The sequence below is a fragment of the Scyliorhinus torazame genome, chromosome 28 (genome assembly GCF_047496885.1).
Source record: "Scyliorhinus torazame isolate Kashiwa2021f chromosome 28, sScyTor2.1, whole genome shotgun sequence".
NCBI classification, from domain to species: Eukaryota; Metazoa; Chordata; class Chondrichthyes; order Carcharhiniformes; family Scyliorhinidae; genus Scyliorhinus; species Scyliorhinus torazame.
Window position 1 is genome coordinate 23,831,474 of NC_092734.1, and position 13,694 is coordinate 23,845,167.

Sequence of the window (13,694 nt, forward strand, 5' to 3'; positions counted from 1 at the left end):
ATATGGGCAGCAAAGTTTACACTTTTAAAACAAATCTATTCTTCCACAGAATATGGGCATCACTGGCTAAGCCAGCATTTATTGCCCATCTCTAATTGCCCTTGGTAAGGTGGTGGTGAGCTGTCTTTATCAACTACTGCCGACGGGTAAATTTATACGGTAACCAGAGCAGAGCAGGTTTGAGGAGGTGCAAAGAAGGCCAGGCAAGGCTCTGGGTTTCTCTGCCTTCCATTGTGTGGGCCGATGGTCAGGAAGGCATGGACGTCATTGTGGGTGGGGCTGAACATCATTGTGGGTGGGGCTCGACATCATTGTGGGTGGGGCTCGATGTCATTGTGGGTGGTGCTCAACGTAATTGGGGGCGGGCCGTCCATGTCACCAGGGGACGGGATGTGACGGTAGTGCCCCCGCAAAGAAGGAGATCGCAGGGCCGCCAATAGTGTAATCTGCCTCTGCTTAGAAGGAAGAAGCATTGAAGCGAAAGCTTGAACTCCTGAAAGACTTTAAGTGAAAACCATCACAGTACATCGGAAATCTGGGCCGGAATTCTCCGGCCGTTCGCTGGTGGCGGGATTCTCTGGTCACGTCTGCACCACACCTCCGCCCACGGGATTCTCGATGGCGAGGGGAGGCTTTCATGGGAATTTCCTTTGACAGTGGGGGGAGCAGAGAATCCCGCTGCCAACGAATGGCGCACCGCCTCCCACCGGGGAGAGACATGTACTGGGAGGTTGGAGAATCCCGCCCATCTTATCCTTTTTACTTTATCATCATTTATTCTTCCCTCTCCAACACCCCTTTCCTCCACCTTGTCTGTGTGTGCGTGTGTATAGAGAGGGCATGTTAGAAAGTGGGATGGGGATTGGATTGGATTGGATTTTATTTATTGTCACGTGTACCGAGGTACAGTGAAAAGTATTTTTCTGCGAGCAGCTCAACAGATCATTAAGTACAAGGGAATAAAAGAAAATACATAATAGGGCAACACAAGGTACACAATGTAACTACATAAGCACCGGCATCGGGTGAAGCATACAGGGGTGTAGTGTTAATGAGGTCAGTCCATAAGAGGGTCGTTTAGGAGTCTGGTGACAGTGGGGAAGAAACTGTTTTTGAGTCTGTTCGTGCGTGTTCTCAGACTTCTGTATCTCCTGCCCGATGGAAGAAGTTGGAAGAGTGAGTAAGCCGGGTGGGAGGGGTCTTTGATTATGCTGCCCGCTTTCCCCAGGCAGCGGGAGGTGTAGATGGAGTCAATGGATGGGAGGCAGGTTCATGTGATGGACTGGGCGGTGTTCACGACTCTCTGAAGTTTCTTGCGGTCATGGGTCGAGCAGTTGCCATACCAGGCTGTGATGCAGCCAGATAGGATGCTTTCTATAGTGCATCTGTAACAGTTGGTTAGGGTTAATGTGGACATGCCAAATTTCCTTAGTTTCCTGAGGAAGTATAGGCGCTGTTGTGCTTTCTTGGTGGTAGCGTCGACGTGGGTGGACCAGGACAGATTTTTGGAGATGTGCACCCCTAGGAATTTGAAACTGCTAACCATCTCCACCTCGGCCCTGTTGATGCTGACAGGGGTGTGTACAGTACTTTGCTTCCTGAAGTCAATGACCAGCTCTTTAGTTTTGCTGGCATTGAGGGAGAGATTATTGTCGCTACACCACTCCACTAGGTTCTCTATCTCCCGCCTGTATTCGGACTCATCGTTATTCGAGATCCGGCCCATTATGGTCGTATCGCCAGCAAACTAGTGGAGGTGGGCAAACGTGGGGAGGTGGGTGAGTATTAGGCTGTCAGTTATATTTTTATCAGTTTAGTTATATTACTGTTAAATAATTAAAGGTTATTTGTGTCAAATTTACAAAGCTGGTGACTGCAGTTTATTGGGCTCAGCCAATTACGTTGCGACTCTGGGTCAAGTGGGGCTGGAATTGACGGCCCACTAGCCTGGGGTGGGGGGGTTGTGACAGAAGGGACTTTAGTCTTCAATCCAACTTTCTCTGCTTCGCACTTCTGAGTTGTCGCATCTACAAGTTTGCTGACGATCCGACCATCGTGGGCCGGATCTCGAATAACGATGAGTCAGAATGCAGGAGGGAGATAGAGAACCTAGTGGAGTGGTGCAGCGACAACAATCTCTCCCTCAATGCCAGCAAAACTAAAGAGCTGGTCATTGACTTCAGGAAGCAAAGTATTGAACGCACCCCTCTCAGCATCAACGGGGCCGAGGTGGAGATGGTTAGCAGTTTCAAATTCCTAGAGGTGCACATCTCCAAAAATCTATCCTGGTCCACCCACGTCGACGCTACCACCAAGAAAGCACAACAATGCCTTTACTTCCTCAGGAAACTAAGGAAATTCGGCATGTCCACATTAATTCTTACCAACTTTTACAGATGCACCATAGAAAGCATCTTATCGGGCTGCATCACAGCCTGGTATGGCAACTGCTCGGCCCAGAACCGCAAGACACTTCAGAGAGTCGTGAACACAGCCCAGACCATCACACAAACCTGCCTCCCATCCATTGACTCCATCTACACCTCCCGCTGCCTGGGGAAAGGGGCAGCATAATCAAAGATCCCTCCCACCCGGCTGACTCACTCTTCCAACTTATTCCATCGGGCAGGAGATACCGAAGTCTGAGAACACGCACGAACAGACTCAAAAACAGCTTCTTCCCCGCTGTTACCAGACTCCTAAACGACCCTCTTATGGACTGACCTCATTAACACTACACCCCTGTATGATTCATCCAATGCCGGTGCTTATGTAGTTACATTGTATACATTGTGTTGCCCTATTATGTATTTTCTTTTATGTATTTTCTTTTATTCCCTTTTCTTCTCATGTACTTAATGATCTGTTGAGTTGCTCGCAGAAAAATACTTTTCACTGTACCTCGGTACACGTGACAATAAACAAATCAAATCCAATTTGATAGAAAATGGGATTAGCCAGAGGAACATTGACTTCCCCCCATTGTCCAGTCAGAGTGGTACGAAACACAATTGCTCAGGATTCCCCGACTGTTCTACTCCAATATCAAGTCAGAACAACACACTGGAGTTACTCCACCAATTTTCTGTCACCAACTGACCATTAGACCACAGTTCCTCAAAAGTGACATTAGAACTGAACTCTTAACAATACAGCTACCCGTTGACCGTAGGAGCGAAGCCTTTATGATGAGATCGAATTCACTTTCCCCATAACAATTGCTTCAAGGAGCAGCTCCTACCATCTGATGTGGAAATATAGGGTGTCAACAAAATAAATTTTTAAATGGCCAAATTATTCTTCATTGCCCTGGCACCCACGGCACAGTGGCACAGTGGTTAGCACTGCTGACTCACAGCGCCAGTTACCTGGGTACAATTCCGACTTTGGGTGACTGTTATGTGGAGTTTGCATGTCCTCCCCGTGTCAGCGTGGGTTTCCTCCGGGTGCTCCAGTTTCCTCCCACAGTCCAAAGATGTGCAGGTCAGTTGGGGTTACGGGGATAGGGTGGGGGCGTGGACCTGGGTAGGGGGCTGTTTCAGAGGATCAGTGCAGACCCTATGGGCTGAATGGCCTCCTTCTGCACTGTAGGAATTCTGTGATTCTAATTCTATGGTTCATTTCAGTATTTGGATTAGCTGTCAGTGACCATGGGAGCCAATCCCATTAATTAAACGCATTGAGGTTTAAAGGGACACTTTTTATTTCTCTATGTTTCTCCTCAAGACATTCAATAAACGAATAAACCTCTGATGGATAGATAATAGACGGACTGTGAAGAAAATCAGGCTTGACAGCCTCACTACCATTCCACGCCTTGTCATCTTTTGGGCCTCTTTGTGAGGCTGATTACAGGTGATTCATGGTCCTTGACTTAAAACCAACTATTTCGAAACCAGGAATGAATTCAGCTATCATTTGATGCACAATTATTAAGAATCTATAGAGTTCTGGGGTCTTGGAGGAGGAAACATCCACATTGAGCATTGCGATCTTGCTGTGTAAAAATTAGCCACTTCATTTGCCTAAATGCGAACAATGACTAGTAATTAATTGGTTGTGCCTTACTCACTGGGGAAGTACTGAGGACACAATGTAAATCTCAATTCGTGATTATTCTGCCTTGCTGTGCTAAATTAAAGTGAAATCTATCTAATGGACGGGACTGCCGGCAGTCTTCTGTTGTAAACCCGCCCACTCAAGCTGGGTGGGAGAGCCTCACCGTCTAATGCCAAAAATAAATCACATTGAAACAGATCCAATTTCTTTGACAAAGTGCATTTATTTGTGAATGGCAAGTCGATTGCTACTTATTCATTGGTTATACTTGTAGCAACTATTAGTATAATTGAGGACTCAAAAATGTCTGAATTCCAACACGCAATGCGCATGTATTTAAATATATTAAAATCAACAGGAAAATTAAGGCTTTTTCTGTTGTATTGACATCAAAACTATTTCTCAAAGTCAAAGTGATCTGTAAGCACCCCATAGCAATGGCAATGTTTAATTGTGCAATTATTCATGCAATAAATTAAAATTGAAATCATTCCCCTGAGAAAATCCCATAAATCCTATTTCATTTCTATGGTCTGAAGTTGCTGAAGTGCCTGACCTTTACTGTGTAACATGCATTTCTTACTGTCTGATCTATTATGCTTTCGCTTATTCATCTACTTTCTCTGGCCTCATTTTTAGTATCTGTTGAAGCGGACACAGATTTCTCTTCCTTTTTCGTTTCTTCAATCACTTCTTTTTTCACAGTGCTGGTAATTGAGATTTTCACAATCTCTTCCTTACTCTGGATGCTCTCCTCGGTTATTTTCTGAGTGTCCTCCATTGTGGTTCTGGTAGTTTTCTTGTCAGTTTCAACTTCTTTTTCTTCTTTATCCAAGCCATTTATGACGACCTCTGGTGTTTTCTCCACAGACTGTGTGCTCTTGCTTTCAAGGTTGTTGCTCGGCACTTTTTCTGACCCTTTCTCTGCTTCTGAGGATTTCACTGTTTTCTCTTCACTTTCCTTGCTATCCTCCTCTTTGTCATCGCCTTTGCCTGTTTTTGTTCCTTCCAGTGTTGCTACTTCCTTGTCCTTGTTTGCTTCTTCCCCCTCCTTCTTCGGGATATCAGATTTTTTATCTTCGACTTTTCCATCTTTAGATTTTTCCGTTTGCCCAGATGTTTCTGATGCCTTTGAGACTTCACTTGCTTGAACTTTCTCAACTTTGATTGTCTGTTTTTCACTTTCTTTTCCTGATTCTTGAGGAGCAGCTTCCTTTTCATCTGCTTTTGTCTTTTCTTTCACTTTATGTGACTCTTGTTCTGGTTTATCCAGTTGCTTCCTATCTTTACTTTCTTCTGCAATCTCTTCAGCTGTGGATTCGGGCTCATCTTTTTGGTTTGAACCTGTTCCTTTTGAATCCTCTTTCTGTTGAGTCACACGATCTTCATCCTGTTCCTTGGCATTTGTTTTGTCTGCAGCATCACCTGGCTCAGTCTGATCTTCTTCACTTTGCTTCTCACTTTCATCTTCAGCTTTCGTTTCCACTATTTCCCGTTCTTCAGACTCTTTACTCTCTGCCCTTTCTTCTTTGCCCTGTTTTCCTTCGACAGTTTTTTCCTCTTTAGTGTCTTTTCTTTCTGTAGCTTTTTGCTGCTCAGTCTTGACTTTAGTTTCAGTATCTTCTTGTTCTTCAGGTTCAATTGTCTCTGTTGCCACTTTGTCTGCTTCTTTAGACTCTTCTTCTTCATCTTCTTTTCTTTCAGCAACATCTAGATCTTCAGTTTCTTTTATTTTTGTAGATTCTTCTTCACTCTTTGTTTCCTTTGTCTCTTCTGCTTCACTCTCTACTTTCCTTTCAGCATTTTCTTTCTCTTCAGTTTCTTCTGTTGCCGCTGTTTCCTCATCTTCAACTTCTTTGCTCTCTACAGCTTCTTCCTCTGTGCTCTCTTCTTTTCCTTCACTCGTTCTCTCAGCCTCCTCTTCATCTGAAGCTTCAGCTGTTGTTGCCTCGTCCTTATCTTCATCCCCTTCCTGCTTGGTTTGGTCATCCTCATCAAATCTTTCACCAGACCCATCATCGGAGGTAGCTCCTCGAGTGGTATCGTCCAGCTCTGCCATATCAACTTCCTTTGTGGTTTCACTTATAATTTCTTCTACAAATTTGTACTGAGGGGCAGCCTTCGTGGGGGTACCCTTGGTCTTTGCTGTGACATAAATGGAATGAGTCATGGGTTGTGCTTGTCTGTAGGCATACGAAGGAGGAGGGAAGCCACCTGAAATTGTGCCAAATCTTGTCTCTTCTCCTTCAAGAAGTTTCCTTATTAAAAAAAAAGAACATAATTATGTGCTTATGAGATGGATCAAACCTGTGCATCTACAACTTTAATAATGTTCAATGATGTTAGAGTTGCTGTGTACAGTTTAGAATTAAGAATTATTTTCCTTTTGCTTCATGTTCACCTGGTTTTTAATTCACCCTCTTTGTACGTTCGTCACACTGAGCACCATGAAATTGACCAAAAGACCTCCTACCCTGGACCCTGTTACACATGGATGTACTCTATATATGATACCCCTATATTTGTCTATGTTACTCTATATATGAAACCCCACTATTTATCTATGATACCTCTACCAGGGCAGCAGGGTAGTATGGGGGGCAGTACGGTAGCATAGTGGTTAGCACTATGGCTTCACAGCGTCAGGGTCCCTGGTTCAATTCCTGGCTTAGGTCACTGTCTGTGCGGAGTCTGCAAGTTCTCCCCGTGTCTGCGTGGGTTTCCTCCGGATGCTCCACTTTCCTCCCACATGTCCCGAAAGACGTGCTTGTTAGGTGAATTGGATATTCTGAATTCCCCCTCTGTGTATCCAAACAGGTGCCGGAGTGTGGCAACTAGGGGCTTTTCACAGTAACATCATTGCAGTGTTAATGTAAGCCTACTTGTGACAATAAAGATTATTATTATTTTTCTATGTTACTCTATATAGGCTACCCCACTATTTGTCTATGAAATCCCTATATTTTTCTATGATATCCCTGTATATGATACCCTTTTGGTTGTCTATGTTACTCTATTTATGATACAGGGGCTGAAGGAGATGGTTCGACACAATGTAAACTATGTTATCATATAAGATATCATAGACAAATTTAGTGGTATCATACATAGGGGTATCATAGGGGTATTATATGTGGGAATATCATAGGCTAATATAGGGGTATTATATATGGGAGTATCATAGGGTAATATAGGGGTATTATATATAAGGGTATCATAGGCTAATATAGGGCATTATATATATGGGGTATCATAGGGTAATATAGGGGTATTATATATTGGGGTATCAGGCTAATATAGGGTTGAAATATAGGGGTATCATAGGCTAATATAGCGGTATTATATAATGGGGTATCATAGGCTAATAGAGGGGTATTTTATATATGAGGTATCATAGGGTAATATAGGGGTATTATATGTAGGGGTATCATCGGCTAATATAAGGGTATTATATATATGGGGTATCATAGGGTAATATAGGGGTATTATATATAGGGGTATCATCGGCTAATATAGGGCATTATATATATGGTGTATCATAGGGTAATATAGGGGTATTATATATATGGGGTATCATAGGCTAATGATGGGGTATTATATATATGGCGTATCATAGGGTAATGTAGGGGTATTATATATAGGGGTATCATCGGCTAATATAGGGGTATTATATATATGGCGTATCATGGGCTAATATAGGGATATGAAATATAGGGTATCATAGGTTAATAAAGGGGTATTATATGTAGGAGTATCATAGGCTAATATAGGGGCATCATATATAGGGATATCATAAGCTAATATTGGGGTATTATATGTCGGAGTATCATAGGTTAATATAGGGGTATTATATATCAAGATATCAGGCTAACATCGGGGTATTATATATGAAATGAAATGAAAATCACTTATCGTCACAAGTAGGCTTCAAATGAAGGTACTGTGAAAAGCCCCTAGTCGCCACATTCCAGCGCCTGTTCGGGGAGGCTGGTACGGGAGGCTGGTATATGGGCTTTCATAGGCTAATGTGGGGGTTTCCTACATATAGGGGTATCATAGGTTAATATAGGGGTATTATATTTAGGGGTATCATAGGTAAACAGAAGGGTATCATATATAGGGTATCATAGATACATATAGGGCTATCAGAGATAAATAGAAGTGTATCATATGTAAAGGATCAGACAAATATTGGGGTATCATATATTTTGTTAAATTCGTTCTTGGGATCATTGAATAATAAAGGCGTATCTTATACAGAGTATCACAGACAAAACCAGGCGTGCCCTCCTGTGTGTTCTCCAGTTAGTCACCTCCAGTTTAAGATATTTTTAATGACACGCTGTTAACTCACTTATTTATTCCACGAAGCTTTGTTGGAGTGAGGCTGAAGCACTTTATCTTAAATGTGCTCCATATAATGTAAGGGTGAAACTTCATGGACCTTGCTCAGAATGTTGTCCATATTGATGCTGAACGGAGCATATACATTCAGCAAAGAAATCCTGCCCAGTCTGTCCCGAGGTGATGTGGTGCAGCCGAGTTGGGCGACTCCCTCATGAATCAGTCAGATCCCACTGGGAGTGGACTCAAAACTCTGCTAGATCCAGAAATGTGGAGGAAAATGGCTCGTTTTTCTAAAACCTCAAGAGTGGAGGCAAGTGGCTCCAACATTGAAGAAAATTGAATCCGGTGTTTAATTCGTTGCAAGACGATGATAGAAATCTTTGTGAATTCGCGTGCTTTTTGAAAAGAGAATTAATTGTCTTTGGGCCAACAGTTCTAAAATGCGTCAAAACGTTTGTGCCCAAAATATGTCAGGGATTCCTTCCCGTGGAAATTACACCCCTGGAATGTAAGGAATGGAATTTTAATGTAAATGTGTTTGTGTGTTGCACTGTTAGGTCCCCATTGTGGCTGTGTGGGGACTGGTGAGGCAGTCTCTCTCCCTCCCTTCCTGCAGAACAACTTGCCGCATTTGGCCAGTGAGAGGTGTCGCTTTCGCACACCAACTTTGCTGCTGTTTTTTTCGCAGCCTCCCCCCCCCCCCCCCACCCCAGCAGCAAACTGCAGCAACCCCACCATCCTGCAGCTGTACTGAAGACTGCTCCCGAATTCACCTCACCTCTCACTGGGAGAGAGGGGAGAAACAAACAAACCACATTATTCACAATACTGGAATTGCTTGGATTCCTGAAAACCCAAATGCTCAAATCTCCGATGATGTTAACCCTTTCAGCACAGATTGCCCGTCAACTGCGACTTTGCAAATCGCCCCTTTGCAAGAGTAATTATCTGAACAGTGATCCGGAGTTACTGGGTGAAATGGATAGGATGCTCAATTCACCAGGTTGTGGGGGTGAAGTGAACCATTTTCTGATTCGGTGCTATTTGATTCTCTTGGTTAATAAAAAAATAATCTCACCTTCACTTTATTTTTAAACAGATTGCAGAGGGGAACACTTTGATTGGAATAAATGTACAGTTTGTCCTCTAGCCTATTCCTCACGATTACTGCAGCTGTAATTTCTTTGGACAACATCATTTTAGTGGGCTTGGTTTCTGGGTGATCTCAAACTGCGAGGAATGTCATATGGCCGGTCTGCGATTGAGTTATTCCGGGGTTTGTTTGTGGGTTATGCCATCCGGAGGTAGAACACAGCCCTGAAAACATTCATTTGTTGATTTAATTCATTAACCCCGCTGTAACAAATTGAGGGGTGCTAATACCTCTCGTGAGCTGCTTGTGGTTTGAAAATCATATTCAGGAACAAGTCATGTCGCAAATTATTTAACCCATGCAGTTTCCTTTCAGAGTTTTTGTGTTCTGCAGGGTAATGTGTGTGTTCCCTGCGGTTAATTCTTCCCATGGTGAGTGAGTGACAGCCAATGTTGCTGAGTGCAGGTTATAATGAGCCTTACCTGTAGGAGGCAATCTCCACATCGAGAGCCATTTTGACATTCAGTAGGTCTTGATATTCCCTCAGGTGGTGACTCATTTCCCACTTTGTGGTTTTCAGCTCGTTTTCTAGTTGTTGAATGGTATCCTGTAAAACACAAGGTGTTTTTGTGTTCAAAGAAAGATCACAAAAGGCAGTGGCTAGCGAGTCAAGCAAAGCAGAACAAATTCTCACCTGATAATGGACTAATTCAGCGTCATGTCTCTCTTCAATGTCGTTTAGCTGTTTCTCCAGAGATTCCTTGGTCCCTCTCGCTGTCTCCAGCTCGATGCTCTTCGATTGGAGCTGTTTGCGATACTCAGTGATTTCCTGGCGAGTGCTCTGGATGGCCTCGTTGTTGACCTCTGCTGCTTCACTCAGCTTGGCCATTCTGGAGCGGAACCACTCCTCAGCTTGCTGCATGCTCACATCGGTGTGCCCTTCCATCTGAGCTCGGATCTCTCTCAGGGCCCCTGTCAGGTCAGGCTTCAGGTAATCTTTCATCTCCACACTAACCTGCGATGCCTGGATCTGGCAGTACAGATCGGCCAACTCCTCCTCGTGGTTGCTCTTCAGGAAGCCAATCTCCTCGGCCAGGGACTGAGCTTTCTTCTCCAGTTCCAACTTCACCAGGTGAGCCTCGTCCGTCTCTTTCTTGCACATTCTGATGTTGCTCTCCAGCTCGTCCCGAAGCCGAGTTTCTTCCCCAAACTTGCCCTTGAGTTGTTGGAGATCTTCCCCCAGGTGTTCCCTGTCCAGGAGGACCTGGGTCTTCTGGCTCTCCGCTTCCTGGACCAGCTCCCGGAGCTCCCTGATCTCCGGACCGTAGATGGAGGAGAGGCGTGTGGAAGAAGTTTGCTTTTGCCTCAGTTCCCCGATCTCTCCCTCCAGCCCCTTGTTCTGTTGCTCCAGCTGGCGGACCTTGTCGATGAAGCCAGCAAAGCGGTCATTGAGACCCTGCATCAGCTCTTTCTCATTCATACCCACCACCTTGCAGTCCTCATTGAAGAGGGAAGAGTGATTGAGTTCCCCACTCTCGGAGGACCGGTAGCCCCGGGCACTGGACACATTGCTCCGCTTCACAGACGAGCTGAAACTACTGCCAGTTCCCCTGGCCCAGTTCTGGGCTCTGAACCCCGGGGTTATGTACCCCAGATTCCGAGACAGATTCTTGGAGAAATCTGTGGGCACCTTCCGATAGGGAGAAGTGCTCAGAGAATCCCAGCAGTAGCTCATCTTGCTGCTGGCCCGGTCTATCTGCAATAATGCAGAGTCAGTGCCCTCCCAGCTCCTTATATAGAGCACAGGAACACCGCAACATCCCAGGTTTCCTCCTTGCTATTCTGAAGGGGAGCTGGGCGATGAATGACGCACACATTTTTCTCTTGAGTTCTTCTCTGAGCTCTGCATTTAAAGTGGCAATGTTAACCAAAAATAACTCCAGCCAAACAGGGCTTCAGATAACGGGGGAGCATTCTCCATTCTCAAAAGGATTTCCAGTTAAATATTATTCTGTAGTGGAGGGGTTGGCTATTCCATTCAGAGATTCTGCTTTAGGAGATTGGTCAGGGAACATGATTAGTTTTTCCAGTGTCAATAATAGTTCGGGGACTTCACCATTCCAGATCTATTCATTAACTGCAGCACGGGATATTTAGCACAATTCCTGTTTTTAATATATAGTCAGGACCACATATTTGACCCCTTTGCCCCTCTGGAACACATCAACTGCAGTGTTCACTTGATGCAGGGAAGTAACTTCTATGTTTTCCACTATTGATTCCAGTAAACAGCTTCCTCTGTAATATCAATGTTCCATACCTCATAATCATCATAGATGGAAACTTGAAAAGTTGGTGATCTAATTTTAAATCCAGTATTTTAGAGAACCATCTGTCTGCTAGGGATGGGACACCAAGAGTTGTCAGTGAAATTCCCAATGCCTAAATTCTGCAGTGGGTTGAACTCATAGCAATTATGGAGCGATTTTCAAAAGCAATGTTTTACAGGACAGGGGTGATGTTGCAAACCCTGCATTATTTTTCCATGCCTTATTGAGCCGGTGCAGTCCATGAGGCGATAATGCCCCCATTCTGGTCTCCAAGTTGGGGACTGTGTAGTCATTTTTGTAACAATAATTCCTGTCAAGCAATCCCTCCGTTTTCAGATTAAGATCCATTTAAGTACTGGGAGAAATATTCACTCCATCCTGGGAATGAACTTTCCTCTGTTATTGAAATGAAGACATGCTTACTTTAAAAAAATATATAAATATGATTTAAAATAATCTTTTGTCAAAATAGTGGAAGAGGGATTTCTATCTGAGTGTGTTAATTTCCTGCTACACCAAGGTATAATTCCATTTCAACACATGCTCTCTTACCAGACGCACTGAAATGCAGGAATCATTAATGATTGGCTTTGAAGCCATACATTTACTCCAGTGCAGAGGAGGCCATTCAGCCCATCGAGTCTGCACTGACACTCTGATAGAGCACCCTGTAGGCCAACTCCCCAGCTCTATCCCCGTATCTCCATCTAACTGCACATCCTTGAACACTAAGGGGCAATTTTAGTACTGCCAGTCCACCTAACCTGCACGTCTTTGGACTGTGGGAGGAAACCGGAGCACCTGGAGAAAACCCACGCAGACACAGGGAGAACGTGCAGACTCCGCACAGACTATCGTCCCTGCTTCCACTCGCTACCGGAGGAGGTGGTGGAAGCAGGGATGATAGTGACATTTAAGGGGCATCTTGACAAATACATGAATAGGATGGGAATAGAGGGATACGGACCCAGGAAGTGTAGCAGATTGTAGTTTAGTCGGGCAGCATGGTCGGCACGGGCTTGGAGGGATGGAGGGCCTGTTCCTGTGCTGTACTTTTCTTTGTTCTTTGTTCTTTGACATTCGGCCAAGGTCGGAATCGAACCGCTCCCTGGCTCTTTGAGGCAGCAGTGCTAGCCACAGTGCCGCCCTTTCTATTATAAAAAGGCAACAACTCCGGTGAATTGATGTATAATCTCATTCCCGAACATAAATAGTCAGAAACATGTCTTATGGGATATTTAAGCCAGTTTTAACAATTAGAACATCATGTTTACCTCTTTGATTGCTAAGGTCCCAACAGTTCAATTCTGGCAATGATTATGGTAGAACTGAATGTTCTCCTGGAACATTCCTCAGAAGAAGTTCTGTTTTTTTTCCTGTCTGCTCATTAGCTTTGAATAAAATTTGTTGTAATATTAAGTATGTGCCATGTTTTGTAAAGTTGAAACGGGTCCTGGCAGACAAGTGAATCTTAATGCTTGGAAATATGGTGCAGGATAGCTTTTCATGAAGTCAATGCTGATGCATTTGAGTGGAAGGTGTTACCAGTGCCAACACCAAGTGTACATAATGCTGCACCGTGCATCTTAATGCTGCTCTCTAATCTCAAACCTTCTATTGAGAGGGTAAGCATGGATTTCTTTTCATTCTTAGGATTACTTTAGGAGATATAACTTTGAAATGATCTGCTTTGATATTATTATATTTGTTCCTTACGAGTCATGGGGTTTTACAGCACCACAAGAGGCCATTCAGCCCATCCTGGCTGCACAGGCCATCAAGCACCGATCTATTCTAGTCCTATTTTCCAGCACTAGCTCCTTGACCTTGTATGCTCTGGTGTTTCGAGTGCTCATCTAAATACT

At 44.1% G+C, this 13,694-nt stretch overlaps 1 protein-coding gene across 1 annotated transcript in view; it reads right to left on the bottom strand.

Annotated features, from left to right (window-relative positions):
• Positions 1-11,314, bottom strand: part of LOC140403436 (uncharacterized) — a 97,096-nt gene extending 85,782 nt beyond the window's left edge. The window contains exons 1-3 of the mRNA XM_072491348.1: positions 10,194-11,314; positions 9,982-10,106; positions 4,673-6,317 (exon numbers count right to left, since the gene is read on the bottom strand). Coding sequence (XP_072347449.1) covers positions 4,673-6,317; positions 9,982-10,106; positions 10,194-11,234 — 2,811 coding nt within the window. The 5' untranslated portion in view covers positions 11,235-11,314. The remainder of the gene's footprint in view (positions 1-4,672; positions 6,318-9,981; positions 10,107-10,193) is intronic.
• Between the last annotated feature and the right edge of the window lie 2,380 nt (positions 11,315-13,694).